Raw genomic sequence first — 22,965 nt, 5'->3', positions numbered from 1 at the left:
CTAAAAATAGGCTCCGTACTCGTTGTTGTTTTTGTTTCATTATTTTATCTGTTTATTTTTTCAATGCGTATGCAAGGGCACGGCAACATTAACACTGGAACTGCCAAGGGGCTTGATTATTCTGAGATTTGTAATTGCAAAATTAAGGATAATTGGGTTGCACACAGAAGAAAGTCAGATAAAAGCGCTAATAATTAATTTGACTTAGGCAACCGTCCCCCCACGCACACATACAGTAGATCTCCAGCTGATCTCCCAGCAGTTCGTTACGTGTTGTTGTTCAGTCTTAATGATCTCTTTCTCTCTCGCTCTGTGTTGTTCCATCTATTTCCAGCAGTTTACATCAGTGTTAATTCTAGGCTCACCTCTTTCGCTTAGGTACTCGGGAGCACGGTGAACTTTCCATATTGCATCATTTTTTCAGTCTCACAGAACATGTTTGAACCGATTCCACATTCAGCGGAAGATGGAGTCAGATTATGCAGATGACTGTCTAACCAGCATCCAGATGGGTGTCTTTCAACAAGTCCTGTATCCGTTTCACAGTTTTCCTAAGGTTCAGTCTACTCGGCAGCAAAGGGAGAAAAAAAACCCTACCAGCCTCTTCCTGGAGAAATCTGAATTGTATATGTGATGAAGGATATTCTGTATCACTTGCAATATAATTTCTCTTGGTCCCGGAGGTATGATGCATATGCATTAGTTAAACGAGATGAGCTGGTAAGATGTGCATTTTTAATGGTGCATTTGCTCTTGAGTGAGTGGGAGGGTTAGTGGGGACCCCCCCACCCTCCACCACCATCCCCCCGGAGTTTGATCGTCACTGCAGAGTTTGACAGACACAGATCTGTCTGTAAGCGCTGAGACAAGGTGGTGTGGAAGGAGAAGAAGAAGCACCTTTGGGGTGAATCCTGCCGGTTTGACTGCCTGCCTGGCTCGCTGGCTGACTGGCTGAGGATGAATATTGCATGGTGCTTTCTCAAGGGGGCTGGTGACTGGTGAGAGTGGGAGTCGCTCCCCCCCCCTCACCGCAGGGCTGCTAGTTGCCGTGTCTGTCTCTTCTTGTGTTCCTGGCTGTCTTATCGTATATCCGTCTCTGTCTGTTTTGGACTACAGCCGAGCTAATTCCACATATTTTGTAAACACTGTTTTCGTGTGAAAATGACGTTGTCCTCAGCACAGTCTGATAGTATTTTGGTCGAGATCTCTCGAGACCGTATTTCTTCCTGTTTATCCTGTTTTGAGATTAAACTGACATTACTGATGACAAAGCTCTGCATCACAGCCAACATCTGGACAGTGGTGAGAAAGAAAGTGTATTCATGGAGTCTTGGATTAAACATCTGGAGGGCTTAGCTGATAACTTAGTTATTTTAATATATGCACTTTTCATTTTTATATTATGTTAACAAGATGAAGAGTTTTGGTTTTATAATTGTGAACTGGTCTTCTTCTACTTTTTCACTGGTGTCCGCGTCGCAGGTCATTTTCTCTTTCTTCCTTTTTTGCCTTTGATTTTTCTGGTGTTACTGTTAAGTCTCCACATCCACAACAAAGAGACGTGCACCCACTGATTATTAACTCTGGAGTCTATTTTTGAAAACCTCTGCTGTCTAAAAAGCTGTTCACTGCAGGATAGCATGCCAGAGCAGAGTGACGAGCTTTCAACTTTAGCCTTCCTCGTACGTCTGTGCCCCGAGTTTCTCTTTCCCGGCGTCTGCGTGCCTCTCAGTCTCTCCATGTGAGACATCACCTCTCTGCTGCCGCTGGCCTTTCTGTGGCAGCCGTCGGCACTGCTGGGCTGTCACGTCGGCCCTCTCTTCTCTGCTGCTTGTCCCCCACTGCCCCCCACCCTATCTTTATCCCGTCTTCCCGTTCCCTCTTCCACTCTCCATGTGTCTTGTCAGTTGTGTTTGGCAACGGTGTCATTATCGGGCAGCCCATATCACACCTCCTCCAATGAGCTGTCTGTCTGCTCCCCGTCTGTCTCTCGCTCTACTTTCCTCTCTCCTTTGCAGTCCCCCTGCTAGCTCGTGGTGGCTGTGTGTCACCTTTATACCCGAGACATTCTGTCCCTCACCGGCGTTACCCATAATGCCTTGCACAGCTGCCACTTTATCTTCATGTCCTGCAGCTTGTCCTCAAGCTGGAATAATGTGAATGATGTGAGCGTGCTGTGAGAGTTGATCAGTATGTTTTATTTTATTTTATTTTTTAGACAACAACACTGATGTTGCTGATTATCAGTAATTGGGGACACTAAAAGTCAATATTTGGAAACATTTACAGTTAAAAATCTTTGGGCCAAAATTTAGAAGAGCTCAAAACTTAGTTTCAGTTATTTAAATAACAACAATAGCGCGACATTCAAAGTCAGGCTGCTTTTTTATTGATACCTGCTGTAGTAATATTATGAACTAATTGCAAAAATAGCCTATTTATGATTACACTGCTGTCTGTGGTTACATTGTAGTCACTGTGGACCCAGATGATGATGATGATGATGATGATGATGTGCAGTAGCACTAAGTAAAAATGTAAAAACATTTACCAGTCCTTTAAGTTTGTACTTGGATCTGAAGTTGTTCTATTTTGACGAGTTAATTTTCTTCTTTGTAAAGCACCTCACCCGTCTCTCCTGTGCACACCTTCCCCTTCGCTCGTCATCGACTGAAGCACCGGGTGGGAGACGTGATAAAAGAGCCTTTTCCCAAATGTGGTGACATTATGCTCTGTTTTTATTTTTAACATCCACCCTAAAGTGAGAAATATCCTCTTTCTGTTTCCTCTCATCTGATGATGACTGTGAGCGATCGGTGTAGCCGCGTGACGCACAAATGTAGTCCAGCCGCGAGCCTCTGTGCGCGCCCGTGTGTGTCCACGTGTGTCGCTGTTACAGGTGTTTGTTGCATGTGGAGGTACAACATCAAGCTATGGCTTTGCACATTTAATTAATAATGAATCTCGGCCTAATGACACATTTTTTCAGTGCATCACTGGGGAAATGGGATCAAAATTGCCGTGATCGCCCAGCTGTTGCCATCCCTGACATCGTCGTCCGTCACCACAACCCCGACACAGACTACCCAAAACAAACTGTGTGACTCATATGAGCCCATTTTGCACCAATAAAAATAAAATGGTAACAGACTTAGAAGTTTTATTAATTTAAAAGATGTTGGGGACAAAAAGATAACATTGTATCTATTTGTTAATATTAAACATATTGCAAAGTGTTTAAAATTGCAGTAATGGGTGCTGCTTTACCTCAGTGGTTGAGGAGGCGACCACAAGCCGTAGAGCCAAATGCATCGTCTTCCACGACTCCCAGCTATTCGGTCTCCTCTTCAACATAACTGTCGAAAAAAGGATTCCCACCTTTACTTTCACTGCAGACTCGTGACCTGCAACCTTTCACGGAGCGTGTGGGTCAGACATTGATCGAGAGCGGTGACTGCAGATGGAAAGAGGCAGTTGCATCACAGCCATTTTTAATTTATTTCATCAGAAGTTTTATAAATAAGAGCAGAAGCTACTGAATCACAACTTCAACAGATAGCCAGGCTGTCAGAGTGACTGCTACACTTCATGATACAAAACATATATAGGAGAGAAACCTGTAAGTATATATTTTGAATGAGATGGTAACAGTATGTGTTGGATTATTGATACGTGAACTATTATTGATATAGTTCTGGGTATGGGTAAGACGACACGGCCTCCACATGCAAAAACATTTTGGGATAATGATATTTCAGTGTTTTATTTCTTTTTTGCTCTTCATGTGGGTCCAAGCTGGAAAAGCACAATTTGGATTGTGATTGCGATACAAACATTTAAATTCAGGATGTACCATGTGTGTAAAAACAACAGCAGGATAAAGTGGTTGCATTACCATCAACGCATTTTCAGGTCGACTGTCAGAGGTGGGTCATATGGGTTCAACATTAAATTGTAATAATCGTATTTTTGACCACATGGAAGGAAAATGCTGAAAATTTTATTAATGCTTGCAGCTTGCAAGCAGCATTTATAAGTGCATGTAAATCCATGACACACTTCCTAATTCAAAGAGTGCCTGCATGGAAATTACAGTACAGTAGTCCTAAGACAGCATTATATCCAGCGGCACACAATAAGTCAAGTGTAAACAGAAAAGTAGTTTTACCTGGAAATTTGACATAGAAATGTAACTTTTCAACACTTTATCATTTTAGTTTACTCGATGGTGTGTTAGCCCAAAGCGGCTAAACAAGTTTGTCGTTTCCATGTTGAGCAAGAACAATTTTCTTGCATATTTTGCAAAGTGCTCTGCTTTTCAGGAGGCAGTTGAAGGAGTTTTCTTTCTAAGCACTAAATTGTCACCGGAGGCTTTTGCTCTCAGACATGCCTGGGCCTGAGCCGTTGCTGCCACGTTGTGTAGTGAGGTTTTTATTTGTACACCTTTACAGTATTATTGCAGCTCCGGTCACATACCAATGTTTCATTGACATAATATTGGTCAGTTTTTTAGATTGAGTGTTAACAGTAAGAGAGGGATGGAGATAAATTCATCTCCCACTTCCATAGTAAACCCGCCTCGACGTTTCAGGTAAACGGGTGAAATTTCATAAACACGTAACCTGATCGTCATTGCTTTTTAAAATGATTTCCTTTCAACGTGAACTAATATGTAGAGCAGGGCGATATGGCCAAAAATATTTATCACGATATATATTTGAAAATTTGCGATAACGATATAACCGACGATATAATTGATGCGAGACAAAATACAACTCCACAACATTACTAGTGCAAAAAGACAACCTTCCATTTATTTTCACTTAAACAAGAAGCTGGTTTTTATGTACATTAAAGCTTTATAAAAATGTAACAGTGCAAATGCAAATTCCTTGCTGAAAGTTTAACCAAAAGGCATTTCCAGTAGAAATGGGCTGACATATCCTGAGCATAACCATGTATAATATCCACTGAAGTTAAAAAGAGGTGCTTTGCAACATCAAACTGCAGTGTGCAGTACGCATTTTTCGGACCATAAGGTGCACGGGATTATAAGGCACATTAAGCGAAACAAAGCAGTCAGATAAATCAAACTTTATTAAACTCATTCTTCTTGCTTCCTCCACTTCTGTACCATTGATTCATTAATGTTGAATTCTCTGGCAGCTGCTCTATTCCCATGTTGTTGCAGTATATTAATGACTAACCTCGTATTATGGATGGATTATCTCAGTTGTTCTCCTGACTGAAGTTTGGGCCGTTTACAGCATCCTGCCATGCGATTGCATTTGTCTCTAACCATGAAGAACCTTCACGTTAACTTTTATAAGTGGAAAAGTGTTAGTGTTCGTCCTCCAGCTTCACTGTTTATGTTATGCTAACATAGCTGTGTCGCTAGCGATCACGTAGCACATCATTATATACCAGCTAGCCCAACTTCAGTAACCCTACAAACGTCACTGCTGTTTAGTTTCCTGTCTTCATTTATGTTGGAAGTGATAGCAGAGCTGTACGTTTGATTTTTTTCAGAAATCTCTCAGTCAGAACATGCTATATCATGCTTAGGTAACTAGCGAAACTAGCGAGCTAACTTCCGCTAGCTTCCTGCTAACTTCTAACTCCGTTAAATGTAATAACTTTTGTTTTCATGGATGCCTGGAAGTTAAACTTTATAGTTACACCTGGTAAAGCAGCAATGCTGATCGTTTTATTAAAGATGAAAGAATTTAGACAGTTTTTAACTCTAAGTGATGCTGCAGTGTTGTTTGACCTGAAGCATACGGAGTTTAGGACCCAGATTACTCCCAGATTTAAGAGCATCTTAGTCCGACAAATACGACAATAACAACGGCCGCTTGCATGTTCTGCAAAAAAATGTGCTTTGTTGTGTATCTGACGGACAAACACCAAACCAGTTCCACATCACGGAAGTTGCACCATTTTTACAAACCAATTCTGGTTCATCTGTTTCACTCAACAATCGGCCATGTGCGTATGAAAACAAAGGCACTGCGCATGCGCGTTTTACTCCCATTCTATCGCGATATTTCATTTTCCTATCGTTGCCTAACATTATACCGGTATTACCGTGAACGGTATAATATGGCCCAGCCCTACTAATATGTGTAAAAAGAATAATGGGGACAGTTTTTTTTTAATGTGGTACTTATATTAACTTAGCAGTTGCACCATTTGCATTAGAAAAACAAAAATGGACAGTGCTCGGGCGCGGTCGGGGCTCGGTTCAGTCGACCGGTCTCGGCATTCTCTGGCAGATGTTGCACACAAACGCATAAATATAAATGCGAGCCCTGATTAACAACCACGTTTGTGTTTGAGGTCATGATATTTGTCCGTCACATGAACAGTCATATTTAGATCCGTCCAAAATCCTCCTCTCCCGTTTTTGGCCAGACCGTGACCTCTGCGTCACTCAGGGACGTTCCTCTGTGACTTCCTTTGTAGGTGTGTGTGGCCTTGTCTTTCAGCTGGGAGCTCCTGATTGTGTGACACCCATGTGCGGCAGATGAGACGGCCTGTCAGTCAGCTGTGGCCCGGCTGCCCTTTGAAGGCCAGGCCAGGGGGCGAAGAGGTGCCGCAAATGGCCTGTGAAGTTTACATACACTGCCCACTGCTAAACAGATTAGCTCTAATGAAGTGTCTAATGTCGGGGGCACTGGCTGACATAATCCTGCCTGGCAGCCCGGCCCCTTGGCTGCCAGAAAAGCCGCCCTCCCTCCAGCCCTCTCTTCCGCCCTCGCATGGCCTCTGCTGCCACCCAGGGCGACTCCACACGGGGAGGTGCCCACTGTTAATCACGCTGGACAGTGTGCGATCTGACATGCAAATGTAGGTCATTGCATATGTAAATGTGTGATTACGAGGCTGGCATGCCAGGACACATTAGCAAGACTGTGCTCTCAGCAGGCGGTTGTCACAGCGCTTTAGAGGCTCATGCTAACATTTGTCAAGCTACCACGCAGCGAATGAAAGCAATGCCCTCTTGTCCTCCCAGCTCCATCCTTTGCTCTCTCTCCCTCTCTGTCCATCCCACTGCAACTTTGCATCAGTGCTTCTGTCACATTATGCAAAATCATCTCCCAATATGGTTGCATATTCAGCGCAACACACCTTGGAGATAATAATGAGTATGTATAGGTTTAATTTAACTAACTCTCCATAAAATGTATGGATATAGATCTTTCAGTCAGATGTCAGTGTTTTCCGTGTTGTCGTAGTGAATCCTCGTAGTCCCCCCTTTAGACGTACGGTTGTGTTGAAGGGTTTGTTGTGGATTGTGGAAGAGTGCATCATCTGTGAGTCCTGACAGCTCGGGATGACGGCGGTGTCATGCTGAAAAATGCACACACCTCAGCGGTGTTAATTGGGCAGGGCATTTGATTGGCTCGCGCCTCTTCCTTTGGCTGTCAGCTGCGGAAAAACATTGAAACGCATGAATCGGTGCCCCCCCCCCCCCCCCCCCCCCCCCAAAAAAAAATAAATAAAAATAAATCATCCATTCTAGTGTTAACAATCCAGTTTGATATTGTGCTTCTCATCATTGTCTGAATTTCATGCCTTTTTATTCTTATTTTACTTGTTTTTTTGCAGAAATGATTTTTGGCCTTTGAATAAATTATTTCAGGTCATTTCTTTCTGATATATTCGTTGGCTTTAAGTGTTTTTTACTTTAACGATACCTCGTGCCTCTCTCAGGTCAGCTGCATCGTGTATGTTTTTCAGTGGGTGCCCACTGTAACTTTGTGTAGAGCGAACAGCTGTAATGACACACCCTTCCTGTGTGTTTTAGCACCCAGCAGATTCATTTTTGACCCTCTCCACCTTTTTATTTCCCTCCCCTCGGTCCTAGGTCACTCGCCCCCTGAGCTGCTCCCACAGCAGCGCTGGTGACATGCAGCATTCTGATATCTGTCACCTTGTGTTTGTTCCTGCTGACGCCTTTTACAAGTTTACCAAAAGGCTGGAAAGGTCACACAGCACGCTATGTGTATTATTCACACATTATATCCAAGGGGCTCATTCTGGTTTATTTTTGAGTGTTTTTAATTGCGGAGGTGAGTGACTCAGTAGGTACAATCACTCACGCAGTGAGGAGAGGTGTGGAGTACTTTGTTCTGTGGCCCAGTGCCAGACTGTCAGTGATGGGACTCGACAGATGAAGGGAGAGGATTTCACGGGTGCTGTTTGATCAAACACACAAACAGAAAAAACACTTGGATTAAATAATATGAAGCCTATATTTACGTGACTATTTTCCCGTCCTCATTGGAAAATAGTCAACTCACCTTTGCTCTGCTCTGTTTTTGCTACAGAACAGCGTGTTAGCCTCCCTGGATGTTGCAAGGTGTAAGTGCACGGTCTAATACAATATCATGTTACTGTAGTAATAAAGCATTACATTTGGCATACACGACATTAGGGCTGCCACGATTACGTCGACTATCAAAATCGTCGACGACTGATTTAATAGTCGACGCGTCGTTTGAAGCTTTGTAAGATCACAAAAGACGCAGGAATCAGTAGTAGGATTTAAGAGTGTAATAACGGACTGAAACAGAAGATGGCAGCACTGCATGTACAAGGATGCCAGCTGCCGTTAAACCCCGAAGAAGAAGAAGCTGTGTCCCAGAATTCATAGCGCAGCTTCCAACAATGGCGGCAGCTAGTTAGTTCTAATATTACTCTTATTATTCTTTCTGGGTCACAAAATAAACGTTTAACATATTTTCAGGCGAGAATGTAGCTGTGTAAACCTCAAATATCTGCTCAGTTTATCAAGACACCGCATATTTTCAAAAGCGCTCCGACGTTTTCGGAGACGTCTGTTACCCACTAGCTCGATAGCTAGCCGGGGGCAAGGTCACTAGAGCCGTGAGAACACCGGACTCCCGGCAAATCGTTTTCAAACCCACCGCCGTCTTTCGCTACTCAGGTTAAACATGATATATGAGTCACTTAGATAACTTAAAAATGTTATTGTTTGGCTTTTTTTAGTATTTTATTTGTTCCTGAGTAAATTGGTTTGGCTGAGATTAAAGTTATAGCTTTTACACAGCTGAATAAACATCAAGCAGACAGCTGATTATCAGAAGTGTGAGATGCTCCAGAATTTACTCCGGTGTCCTGTTATAGTTTAGATAGCAAGGAGTTTATTAAACTTCACCGAAACAATCTGCAAATTTCATTAAAATTTCATAAACTATCATCTTGCCTTTATTTTTAGTTAGCACAGACCTTAAACACTTAAAGCTGTAAGCTAATGATAGTTATATAAGAGCAGATGCTGCTGGTGCAATAAGCTGTAGTTTTACGTCCAATGGATGATGATCTGATTAGTGACTAATCGCAAAAATAATCGGTGACTAGTCGACTATCAAAATAATCGTTTGTGGCAGCCCTACATGACATGATACCGTTTTGCTACCTTCAAAAAGTTGAATGATCGTGTCACACAGTGGAAATATAATCATTCCTGCCGGCAGGGTTTTTAGCGGGTTGCAAACACTATTTTTATTGTATACGGGGATTTTAGCTTGTATTTGGGGTTCTGACTGTGTTTTATCCTGAAAATAAATGGTGTGTTTGAAGCCAGCTAAGTTTCTGTGCTCTGAGCGCTGACCCACTCACTCCCCTTTCTGCTTGTATGTATACAGACGTGGTGGTGAAGATTTAGGTCCACCAGTTTAGCAGCTACAATCATACTTGAAGACCTTTATGAGCATCTTTGGCAGCGTCTAACCCACATCCTCCAGCCCTCGTCTTTTTTATCTTTCAGTAATGCACAGATGGTTTCACCTCAGTGACAAACTAGTGGCAACAGCAAAAATCCTGCAAATACTTAGTTTTTTTATTTGTTTTTCTCTTACACAGAGAAAGAGAGAGTGTGTGTGCACGTGTTCATGGACTGATATCATGCGTGAATAGTTACTAGTTGTATTTTTCCTGTTTCCTCCAGAAACCGTTGCAGCCAGATATGGGCCATAATTCACTGGCTAACTTCCAGATTGAGAAGAAGATTGGACGCGGCCAGTTCAGCGAGGTGTACCGAGCGAGGTATCTGCTGGACAACACGTCTATGGCCCTGAAGAAAATTCAGGTGAGGAGCGTAAAAGCAGCGACACATTTAGCCCGAGTTAAATCTGTCACGAGGTCAATGCTAATATATTCACACCAGCGGGTGTTTCGGTCCTTGAAGTTCACCTGAGCCATACACGGAGCATTTACAGTAGTAGAAGCTCACATATAAATACTGCTGCTGTTTCTGGACAAACACAGCTGGGTCACACTCGCTGAGTTCGACTTGTCACTATGTAGAGAAATTTAAGAGAATGTAATTGTGAATGTGTTAGTGCCGCCAGAGCGGTCAGCATATTCAACAAAGTCACATTTGTGAGGTATTTGCCTGTGAAGTGCAGTTTGACTCACAGTGTGACTCTGCACTTGTGTGTATCTGCACTGGCAGTATCTGTGGTATTCACTGCCTTCTACACTCGCACACATTGATAAGAGGACACGTTATGTACACACACACACACCTCAGATATACGGGCTTGTTACTCAGATATGAAACACCTGTAGACACTCCAGCGCCACCCTCTAGATAACAGTAACCGTGTTCTCTGTTTAGTGTTTTTTTTCCACCCTTAGTTTTCTACATCTCTCCATCTTACATTTTTTGAATATGTCATAACACCTCCTCTCTGTCCTCTCTCACCCTCTCTCTCTCCCCTTTTGATCTCTTGATAGATATTCGACTTGATGGATGCCAAAGCTCGGCAAGATTGCATCAAAGAGATAGATCTCCTTAAGGTAAAGAACCAGAGAAGAGGGAGACGGCGCCATGCGCTGCGCTCTGTTCTCTTAAGGTGCCTCAGCTGAGACCTTCTACCACATGAAAACAATTGATCTGCACCAGACGGCGTGGATCTGCGTGCTGTGTGTGCGTGCGTTTCCTCGGATTGTTACAAATACAGTGGGGTGTTGGAGCATTTGTGCACACGAGTGAGAATGTGAATAAGTGTGTGTGTATTGCTTTCTCCTTGAGTGTGTGTGTGTGCAGAGGTACAGCAGTGTTAAATCCCCCCAGGCACACATCGGCTCCTTTTTAATGCCAAAACTATTGTGTTTTTTTGTGTTGTTGTTTTTTAACAATCTTTTTGTAATGTTTAAAACCAGCCAACAGTGCATCAGCATGGAGATGTAGCAGCGTCTCTCATGTGTCTCCTCACTTTGCTTAATTTAGCTTTACTGTTTTTTCTTTGTGCAATGAAGTTTTTGTGCTTATTAAACCACCTTTAACATGTGTCAGCCAGGCTGCTCTTAAGCACTAATGAACAAACTAACGACAGCTCCGATGTCTTTCCTGTCTGAGAGATCCTAGATGTGTGTCAGAGCCCTGCCTGTGTTATCTGACTGTGTGTGTGTGCGTGTGTGTGTGCGTGTGTGTGTGTGTGTGTGTGTGCGTGTGCGTGTGTGTGTGTGTGAGAGTGTGTGTGTGTGTGTGTGTGTGTGTGTGTGTGTGTGTGTGTGTGTGTGTGTGTGTGCAGTTCTGGCAGCCCTATCTGTAGCTTTCCTTCACGGACGCGTGTGCACTGCAGGCAGTTTGGGCTCATATGTACGCTCAGACGTACACATTAGACAGAAACACAAAACACAACCAATTAGTTTGTGCCACTCAGACTTCATTGGAGCTCCCGGGGCTTTTTGGGCCAATCAAAGACAACGATACTCTGATGCAGGCGAGACCAGGCTGTAATCTGAGTAGCAGACTGTTGAGTCGATGGCAGAAGACAGCAGGGTTTTCCTGTTTGTAGTTCTGACCTCCTAAAGGGGGTTAGGACAGAGTCAAATGTTACACTGACCCTAGTGACCGTGTCTCTCATTTCCTGTATGCAACGCCTACATTTCTGCATTTCTTCCCTTTAATCGTCTTTGAATCTATAGAATTTATTTCTCCTGTCTCGGCTGCTTTTGCTTTTTTTGATTTTCCATTTTCTCCTTCACTGCCTTGTTTCCTTCATCCATTTTCTTTCCTTCTTTTTATCCTACGAGCTGATTCTTGGTAAACATGGAGCTGTGCCTGGCCCCGGCTGCCCAGCCAGCCTGATAATAAAGGACTGAGTGAGAGAGAGAGTCCTTCTCCCTTATCCTCCACTAGACAGGCCAACAGGAGACAGAGCCAAATCAGAATAATGAGAGGCACACTGGCATGGTTCGACTGGAGTGACGCACAGTCGCCCATGATCACACACACACACACACACACACACACTCACTCTGTTGAGACCTTTCAACAGTATGTCTGTTTGTTTGTTTGTCTGTCTGTGTTTGTGTCTGCTCATTCATCTGTTATTTCTTGCTGTGGCATGATGACTTCAACTCGAGAATCTCACTTCTCCTTCTGTCCTTTTGTCTAAATTTTTCCTGATGGGAATGTTGGTTGTAGGAAGAGCCAGCGCTCTGCCGCTCTGATGATTTCACCATTCTTGAAATCTAAGAACGGTGTATTCCTCTTACTTACGGTTACTGTCTTGGGTCGTATTCTGATTAATTATCTTCCCTAATGAGCAGTGAAAGGCTGTTATGACGTCAGGTTTTTTCCTGTGTTTTGTTTGATATCTATCAGATTGTACTGTTGGTGGACAGTTCAGTGGAGAACATGTTATCAAACCTCACGTTTAATTCTCTACCGTGTCGTGATCCAATAAGGCAAAGGCAGCGGAAGCTCTTGTGCTATACGGTGCCATATTTGAACAATATGCCCGGGTCCATGTTTTGTTAATAAAACGAGCTACAGCTTTAAAATCAGTTTTATCTTGTTCTCTGTACGAGCAATAATATATTCTTTAAACATTAATATGTACTTTAAATGTGTTTCATTATGTGCGTTTAATCCATCCTTCTTCTAACAAGTTAAAGTGGATGATTTTTACATTCGGTGAAGTGGAAAACACGTTAGTGGAACGCAAACGATTCCTTTCTGCCGGAGAGGCCGAGTAAACGCCGATTCACATCTAAACGAACCGTTTCCATTCCTACCAGCTGCTTTCCTGTTGGCATCTAATTTCATTTATAATTACGCTGTTACTTAATTTGCTAGCATGCTTAATTTTGTGCCATCACGTTACATTAGTCAGTGTCTCGTTCTTCTTTGGAGCACATCACCAGCTCAACAAATATCTCACATTGAGTCGTGCATGATTAAGTAATTACACACACCGGTGGGTCTCAGCCAGCATGTGTAATTACGTAATCATGCGAGACTCTATGCGATATTTCCCAACGAATGGCTGTTGTATTGCAGTAAGGTCCCATCCATCATTTACATAAACATCTGCATGCGAACATATCTGTATCCTTCGCCTGGGGTTGAAGTTGTGGGAGATGAGCGGGGCGAGGAGGGGAGGGAGAACTTGTCATCACTCCTCGGCTGTGCTACAGCGTGGAGCCGTGCAGAACTGCCACTCCGAGCCAAAAATACATCTGGCGAGAGAGGACGAGGGAGGGAGAAGGAAAGATGGAGACATGAGGAAGGGAACGGGAGAACAAATGAGAGAGGGGAATGTGGAAGGATGCAGAGATGGAGTGGAGAGTATAGCGTACTGTACTGTACTGTGCTCCTCTCAGCATCATCCAGAGCATGAACATTTCTTTAATCACAGCACAGAAAGCAGAGCGGAGGACGCGTGTCACACCACTCCGTCTGCTCGCATCACCGCCGCGACTCTTCGCACAGCACCGCCGCTTCCCTTTCCCTCCCCCTCTGCTCCAACTCGGCTCACCGTACCGCTCTCCTGTTCTTTCTTCCTTCCTCACCTTTGTTCTCGTTCCCTAGCTCTTCACCTTGCCCTGTCTCCATCATCCGCCTTGCTTGTCTGTGTCACTGTGTCATTTGCTCGTTCCTCTTCACTGCTCCTCCCCCCTCCCCCCTTTCCCTCTTCTTGCTCTGGATGGATTGAAACTTTTTGTTTACTACAAGGAATGCTGTTCCTGCCTTATTGACCAACCAACAGGAAGGAATCTCAGCTGCAGCAGAGGCTGGGATGCTTGTTTTTCTGACTGCCAGCCGTGTCAGCCTGTCAGGCGTGTGTGTGTGTGTGTGTGTGTGTATGTGTGTGTGTGTCTCACACATGAGTTGTTGTCATCAGAGACAGGAGGCTGTTGTGACATGTCAGCCAGCTTTGTCACACTTGGGGACTAAAGCTTCTCATTAGGTCCACATGTATGAATCCCATGTACGGTTTAAACAGTCTTGTTTTAATTGGTGGTCAAAGTTCATGACACAAACCTGTGTTTGTTACGGTCAGGCTCATTTTATATAAATGGTGCAATAAGTTTGCAAGACGCCTGAGGAATGTGACCATGTCGGTTCTTAATGTGACAAGTGTCACCAGCAAGTCTTATTTTTGCTTTTTATGCTTCCTGAATGACACGTCTGTCTTTTTCTTTTCCCCCTGTCAGCAATTGAACCATCCCAATGTGATAAAATACCACGCGTCTTTTATTGAGGACAATGAGCTGAACATAGTACTGGAGCTAGCAGATGCTGGAGACCTCTCTCGTATGATCAAGGTAAGAAAGTCTTTACAGCAGCTGCACGTCTAAGACAGCAGGAAGAACAGCTGATTTGCGAAATATATTGAACATTCAGCCCAGGAGCTGTTAAGGACACAGGCAGTGTGGTTCTTCAGATGCAGCAAAAATCCTGTAGTTTTATTTTCTCAGGAGGGAGTGATGGTGCCAGCGCTGATTGTTTGTAGTTTTTTGGTTTTAAACGACTTTACTCGACCCGAGTCACAAATACAGCATCGACTCTTCACAGCGGTTTTTATAATTAGGAGCGGTTTCACCTTAAAGGTACAGTAATAGGATATTGTACTTTTAAATATACACTGATTAGTGTTTAGTTATATCTTCCAATAACTATTTGTGTTCTTATAAAATTAAAAAATACTGTATTTTTCGGCCCATAAGGCGCACCAGATTATAAAGCACATTAAGCGAAACAAGCGTTAGCGTTCATCCTCCAGCTTCACTGTGTTTATGCTATGCTAACATAGCTGCGTCGCTAGCCATAGCACATCATTATATAGCAGCTAGCCTAACTTCAGTAACCCTACAAACGTCACTGCTGTTTAGTTTTCTGTCTTCATTTATGTTGGAAGTGATAGCAGAGCTGTATGTTTGAATTTTTCAGAAATCTCTCAGTCAGAACATGCTATATCATGTTTAGGTGGAAGCTAGCGAGCTAACTTCCTGCTAACTTCTAACTCTGTTAAATTTAATAAATTCTGTTTTCATGGATGCCTGGATGTTAAACTTAATACACCTGGTAAAGCAGCAACGCTGATCATTTTATTAAAGATGAAAGAATTTAGACAGTTTTTAACTCTCAGTGATGCTGCAGTGTTCGTTTGACTTTGGGACCTGAACCAGACGGAGTTTAGGACCCAGATGACTCCGCGAGGCTCCTGACTACAGTAGCCATAATGCTCCGACAATCCATCAGGCGCTGCGGCTTCGTAGCTTAGCAAAGTCGTACTAAAACATTTTTGAGAAATGAAAAACTGAGCGTTTTCAGAGTTTTACAGCCTCCTTCAGACTGTAGATGTGTTGAGGTGGACTACAGATGCACACAGCAGGAGCAGATCCACTGCAGACATGTTCTCAGTGTTGTGTTCGTACTCTGGGTTAGGCTACAGTGCAGAGAATGACTTCAGAGATACACAACTGATCGCACAGTGTGAAGTCTGGTCAGGATGAATAATACCTGGTCACAATAATAGCCGGTCAAACATGGCATCGTTTGGTGTCAAAAGGAATTACCGGCAAAGAGGCAAATAAGTGCTGACTATGCGTTATAATTACAAGATTAGCAAACGTTTTATTTGACAGAAGGAATGAAGCCAGGAAGTCTGTGGTCTCCTGTCGTTACAGGATTTGGACTTGCTGGACATTGAGTCAATGTGAATCATCCATTCCTTTCTGAAACTAAACACTAGCTAGCACTGGGCCTCCCACAGCCTCCTTTTATCTCAGCACCACATGTTGGTGTTTGCCACAGCTGTGAAATAGACATGGTTAAAAAAACAAGCGATGATTATTGGTCATAAAGGCCAAGTGAGTGCGGTTTGTAACAGGATACTGCATCAGACGTTTAGAAGAAGTTGTGTTTTAGTTATGTTTTAATGAGTTTTAATGTCATTAACATTAAAATCTGCGTACAGGGTCAAGAGGTTTTAGTTCTGAGTTCAGGAAACCAAAGAAAAATTCATTATCAAATTTCCAAGTCAATTCAAGTTGAATTTCAATTCATGAAAAAGTTCAAATTAGGGTTCAAAATTGTGGAGAAACCTGCGTTTTCTGAAACACTGGCTGAAGGTCACCTTCATTGTCTCTGCATCTCACGTTCGAGCCAACAGACTCTGGAAGGAAGCTAACGCCAAGCAGCGTTCACAGTGACTTTAAGTTGACATAGCAGGACATTGAACAGTGTGTTGTGGTTGACTAACCTGTCAGCCTGTAACGTACGAAGTGGTTTAACTTGCAGTCGAGAGAAAGAGCGTCAAAAAAACAAGAAACGAGGTGAAGCCAGAAAAAGGCAAAAAGTTCACGGTGAACTGTTCCTCGACTGACCACAGGAGGCTCCTGAAGCAGGTTGCTGGTTACAACATAGAAATATGGCAGAAACACATTTTTATAGCCTCATACAAGGAAAAAAAACACTCTGTGGATGCATCTTCCTCGCCACGTTTGGAGCCTCGGTTAATCACCAGGCTCTTTGTTCCATGTCTAAAAAGTCAACACAGCAGCACCAACAATCGAACACTGAGGCCTCAAAACAGGGACTTCACAAACTAGTGTCGTAGTTGCCACACATGGAATGAATCATTGGTTTTAATGTAAATGTAATGATAAAAAATATTCTATACACAAATGTTTTTGTTGTTGTTGTTGTTGTTTACTACACCACTACGATTTTTATGCCATGTGACCCCTCCTGTCAGTCCTCCTGGATGGAGACAAATACCGGATGGATTTGTCTCCATCTGGGCTCAAACCAGGGTTTTGGTGTACAAACCAGTACACTATGGAAACACTCACTTTGTTAAGTGTTTACACGTCCGAGAACAAATGTCTGATTTATTTATTTATCTTTTTCATTTGCAGTTCAATTCAGTTTATTTGAGGTTTTATGCATTTTTGCATCAGTACCTGAACGACTGTACTCTTCACAAGCGCTGACCAGTAAGCTAAATGCAGAGTGAAATTCAGATCAAATGTGTAATAGCCAGTGTTGGGTAAGTTACTTTAAAATAGTAACTTAGTTACATTACTAGTTACTTCCATCAAAAGTAACTCAGTTGCTTCAAGTTACTCGTTACTTTCAAAGTAACTAGCTAGTAGGGAAAGTAACTTTGGTTTTACTCAGACTTCTCTTGTTAATGTGTTGCTTCCATAACTTTGCAGTCTTCTAGCTTGCTTACTTGCCACGGTGCACTGTGCCACCTACCAATAGAAAGGAAAAGATAATGTGCATATTTCCACGAGAGAAATCCCACGCCTGGACCGTCATTGACTGCCGCCATGATTCTAGCCTACGTCACAGCGTCATGTGCGCCTTTTACATCCAACACAAAAACTGCAGTCGTGGTGCTTTCGATTGTACTCAGAACTCAGAAATTCTGCCTTCTGAATAGGAAGATGTAGGTAACACCAGACTGCAGATGAGCTGCATACAGGGCTGGACTGGGACAAATAAATCGTCCCGGGCATTTTGACTGACCGGCACGCCATTATAGGAAAACTCATAAAGCCTTTGAATGATAATAAACACTGTTGTGACAGTGATGTACACTGTTCTGATGGTATATATGCATCAATCTATCAATCGTTTGTTGTAAGATTCAGATAATTATTTTTTAAAAACGAGACATTTTAAATGAGAATAACAAAATATTTCTTTGTGCCCCCCTTTCCCTGTTAATGCCCTACCTGCCCCCCTGGCCACACTTTGCTAGACCCGCCCCTGCACAGTTACCAGCTGTCAGCTGCTTAGAAAAGGATCCTGGTGTTATTTGTCTCTCAGAAACAGTTCATAACTTCAACTCATTCATGTCACCTAAAAGGTAAACCTGTTTCTCCATCACCTGTTCAGCTCTGATGATCCAGTAAGGACATCTCCTGGTTTCATCTTCATGTTTCCCTCTCACCACATATCCAAACCGACATCATGACCAGCAGCTTTACAGCTGTGGCTCCAGCAAACATCAGCTGATACTAGAAATTAATATTAAATAAATTCTAACAACAGCTGATCGAGCTTAAACGTGCTGCTGCTGTTTAGCGCGACATCCGCTGGTTTCCTCTTTCTGGCGCAAAGTGAGCGATAAATAAACAAGAGAGACGATCAGCTGATCATTGATCAGTTTCATGATTGAAGCAGAAACGGGAGAGGGAGGGGGGAGAATGAAAGGAGAAGAGGCAGCTGTGCAGCGTAAACACAGAATAACTCCAGCTTTGTGTCTTTTTCATTGTAGCTGAATTACGGGACAAACTGTTCCTTTTCACCTCAATAAGAAACGCGTAATATTTTCTCTGAATACCAGACGGGACGGTTGGCAACTCTAATAACTTATGAACAAAATAAAGTTCAACATCATTAACATCATAGCACCACCCAGCTGTATAGAAACTCCGTCATGCTAGCTAGCACGCAGTACGGAAAAAGTCAGAATAACGAAAATAAACTCCACCTACACTTGGTTTATATCTGACCCAGAGAGACTGCAGGTCATAACTTCTTACCTGAAGTTCAGTTCACACTTGGACCGGCGGCCGCCTCGGGTCTCTTTTCCTTCTGCGTCCCCTTTCCCTCATCCACCTGCTGGCCTCCACCACTTGCTAATGTTACTGAATCTGTGGAAGCTCCGCGATGCCACCACACGAAGTAACGAGTAACGACCCTATCTAAATCCCAGTAACGACTAACGCGTTCCTGGTTTTGGCATAATAACTAGTTACCGTGCTCGTTACCACAATAATAACGTAGTTACTGTAACGCGTTACTTAATAACGCGTTAGTCCCAACACTGGTAATAGCATTAAGCACATACTGTGTTGCTTTGATCCTGTTAGCTTTCTCTGCGCAGGAACTGAACAGGATTGTTCAGAAGTAGCAGTGATTATATCCCAGGCTCACCCTCGTCTTTGAGCTCGACCAAACCTCCCGTTATTATAAAAACCTGCCAGTATAGCAAATTAGTGGTGTGCATGTAAAAAGCCTGGTCTTCTCCCATGCATAAATGATGCTGCAGCGTTGTATCAGCACAGCTCGACAAGCTGTTTGCAGTCATGCTCAGCAGCTCCACATCCGCATAGTTCAACACAGCAAATTAGGAGAGGCGAAGATTAGTGGTACAAGAGAGTGAACATGGCAGGCACAGCAGCACACACACAGATATATATCCGGTACACATACACTCGATACATATGGCGCACTGTGTAAGCAAACAATATACGAGCATGCCACCAAATGTTCAGAGATGCACTTTACAGAGACGTAACACGGCAGTCTGCAGAGGTGAGACAACCAACCGCGGAGCGTCACCTCTATCTTAGCTAAGCTGCCGAGGACGCTGGGAGCTGTGTCACATCCTTATGGCTGCTGACAACACACGCTCACGTGTGCACGCCTCTTCTCTGCACCATTTGTCTTCTGCACCGCTCTAAATGATATGTTTTTGCAGTGTAACAGTGGCAGTCCAGAGGTGCGTGCCAGGGCTCAGTCGCCCCCCCCCTGCGTGGCCATAATGTGAAGTAAACACATAAGTACAGTGTGCCATATGTAAAACAGACGCACCCCCCATGCATGAGTTTAACATTTTTTATTCTGTTTGATTTCTCGTCCTCCACGCTGCTCTCTCTCTCCCTCGCTTCTCTATTACGCTCTCTCTTTCTGACCATCTCAGAATTCAAATGAAATCAAATGGTCCTTGATTTGCATGCACTTACAGAATATTGCATGTGCAGTGTTTGCTGTTAAAGGCGTGGAGAAGAGCGCGCTGGTGGTGTCGGTGGGCGTCTATGTGCTCCCCCATTGACATCAAACGGTCCTCTGATATGGAAATGGGAGGGCAAAGGAAGAATGGCTCCTCACTGAGGCTTTGTTTGGATGTAGGCCAAGGTCTATCCCTCCCTCTCTCCTTCCATCCATCTCTATCCTTCCTTTCTTCCTAACCTTAATTTTCTGCATCTCTCACCCTCACCTGCATCGTTTCCTTTACTGGCTCCCATCGTTAGACTGTTTACACTCTCACATCTTTCATTTCCTCTTTTTTAAAATCTCTTTTTATATTCTGCAATAATTAACAGCCCGATCCTGTGACTTGCTTCTTCTTCACTGATGATCACATTCTTCTGTGTGGCAAAAACGCAGAAACGGTCGGGATGCACAGATTGCATAATGCAGCGATATCAAACATCAGACGTTTGGCTCGCTGAAATTGTTCATGTTGACTGATTTTAACATATCGACAAACAACATTGTTGTCACAGTGTCGGGGGCCTATTTTTAGTTGTAGCATGATTTCCACTTTATGTTTGCTAAATGTTTCAGATGAAATGTGATGAAGACGGGAACGACCTTAAAACTGCAGCTTGTTACTAAATAAAGAGCGCAGCCTTAAGCTAGGTGTAACTGTGTGAACAGAAAACGTTCGAGTAAATGTTTACAAACAGAAAATAAGGAAACAAAATATGTTTATTGATGATCATTTTAAGCATTGCTGTTGCTATTGGCCCTGAAGTTTAGAATTGTTTACAGTAACATTGTTTATAGTAACAATTTTAAAAGTAGCCACTTTTGTTACTATTTGTTCTCCCGGCATCATTAAATTTGGTCTGATTTGAAGCAGAGCAGCGACAGCCAGAGCCACGGGCCGATACAGTCAGTTTCCACTAGTATTACTCAATCATCATATACATCATACATGCACATTCCTGTTTCAATTACATATGTTATTAACCTTTGGTGGTGTGTGAGCAGTGCATCAGCGTTTCAGGCAGGTAACTTACTGGAGTGTTCCACTTTGAATTTTTCTAAATAATTTGTTCTAAATACTTAATTCTCGTGTGCATACAAGCCAGGCTTTTTTTTACACCCTGCAAATGGAGCCACCCCATAAAACTCTGATGTCAGCCATACTTTATGCATTTGGTTAGTCTGCACTGCTGTCTGAGGAGGAGCTCCTATCATCGGTTCTTATTTTCAGCCATCGTAGGTCAATAAGCTCTGTCATCACGAGGCCTTTTCTTGACAGGGACCAGTTTGATGAATGAGAACACTCGGCTCTCCGGAAATAAATAAATAAACCTTTTAAACTACTGGAGCCACCGTGCCACAGAAAGCTGCACCTAACAAAAGTGCTGCGTGCCAGATGGGAGCATTTTAGATGGTACCACAAATTTCTTCTGCCTGTCTCTGAGGATGCATGTGCTTTCTATTGTAGACCATAGAGAAAATGAGACGGAGCTCGGTTAAGCAAATGGACAGAGCTAGACGAGAGTCTGGGTCGCATTAGGAGCGGAGTCGCAGAGAACGGGAGCGATACTGTACAAAGACACACACTTGAAATTGTATTCTGTGCCACACGGGACTTTTTCCATTTATAATAAAAATGTTTTGTTCGTTCTTTCCTTCACTTGTATGTCATTTTTACTTTGATGTCCTGATTGTTTGTTTGTGTGTGTGTGTGTGTGTGTGTGTGTATTTACTTCACAGCACTTTAAGAAGCAGAGAAGGCTTATCCCAGAGAAAACAGTGTGGAAGTACTTTGTTCAGCTCTGCAGTGCGCTTGAACATATGCACTCTCGGAGAGTCATGCACAGAGGTATGCACACAACACACGCTCTTATTAACACAAACAATTAGAGGACTTTTTCATTCATTACAAGTCTTGGAAAATCCCTTAAATTTGTCGTTTATTTTAGTTTTTGGGATTCTGTGCTACCTTGAATATTTAAGATTACTTACAAATTTGTGTGCACTGATCTGCTCTCAGCACGGGAGTGACAAGAAATGGACTGGATTTAACTACGAGACCCAGTAGAGCTCGTATAAAATCTGATGTAATCCTGAGTGTATTATTACACAACATAAGGAAAAAGAACTTATGAGTAGTTTGGTGCACTGGCTGTCAGTAGGTTTCCCAGACGTGGACTAAGTCTAGTCCAAGACTAAAAGAAACATTCAGTGAAGACGTCCACTTAAAAACAGTTTATGGTCTATAACTGTTAGTAAGTTGGATCCACGTCTGGCAGCGCGAGCTGTTCAAGTATTTTTAGTAGCTCGCTAAACTGAAGTGAGAATGCTGAAAAATGTTGGAAAATGTTCAGTGTTTTTCTGTAAAGGTGCTTTTTAGTTCAAAGTCAATGTGCTTAAAGTGAATTTTCTTTAGTGTGAATGAGCGTGTTTCATAAGGCGGGGGCTTAAGTGTAGGTGTTAAACAATACATAGACCAGAGAACACAGTGTTTATGGGCACACGTGCTTTGAATAGGGCCCAGTCAAGTCGAGTCCTGGATTCACATGCATAGGCTACACACACGCACACGCCCACACACACACACACACACACACACACACACACACACACACACACACACACAGCTACAGGTGATGTACTTCCGTTTGGACTGACTTTGATTAGGGCTCAGGGACACTAATGAACCCTGAGCTCTGAGCTTTAATGACCACTTAGCAGAGACGGCCTATTCAAAAGCCGCTTACAGTTATACGGGAGTAGTAAATTTCAAAGCCCGACGTGGGTCACATTACCAAGGTGTTTGAAACTATGTTAATGTCCAAATGATATTTTCAATAATGGACTTTATGCTTCCAGTTCAGTCATGTTTATTTGGTAGAGACTAAAAGTAAAACTTTCCT

General features: G+C 43.0%; 1 protein-coding gene across 3 annotated transcripts in view; it reads left to right on the top strand.

The window, feature by feature from the left end:
• Window positions 1-22,965, top strand: part of nek7 (NIMA-related kinase 7) — a 68,931-nt gene that overhangs the window by 27,354 nt on the left and 18,612 nt on the right. For 2 of the 3 annotated variants that reach the window (XM_082509796.1, XM_082509797.1), the window contains exons 3-6: window positions 9,977-10,117; window positions 10,768-10,830; window positions 14,482-14,592; window positions 21,803-21,911. In XM_082509796.1, coding sequence (XP_082365922.1) covers window positions 9,977-10,117; window positions 10,768-10,830; window positions 14,482-14,592; window positions 21,803-21,911 — 424 coding nt within the window. Of the gene's footprint in view, window positions 1-8,556; window positions 8,954-9,976; window positions 10,118-10,767; window positions 10,831-14,481; window positions 14,593-21,802; window positions 21,912-22,965 lie in introns of those variants that run through there. The other variant, XM_082509798.1, reaches the window with a different exon arrangement.

Source organism: Aulonocara stuartgranti (genome assembly GCF_965226115.1).
Source record: "Aulonocara stuartgranti genome assembly, chromosome: 17".
Taxonomy (NCBI): Eukaryota; Metazoa; Chordata; class Actinopteri; order Cichliformes; family Cichlidae; genus Aulonocara; species Aulonocara stuartgranti.
Note: the sequence above shows the minus strand (reverse complement) of the source record. Positions and strands in the feature narration are given on the sequence as shown.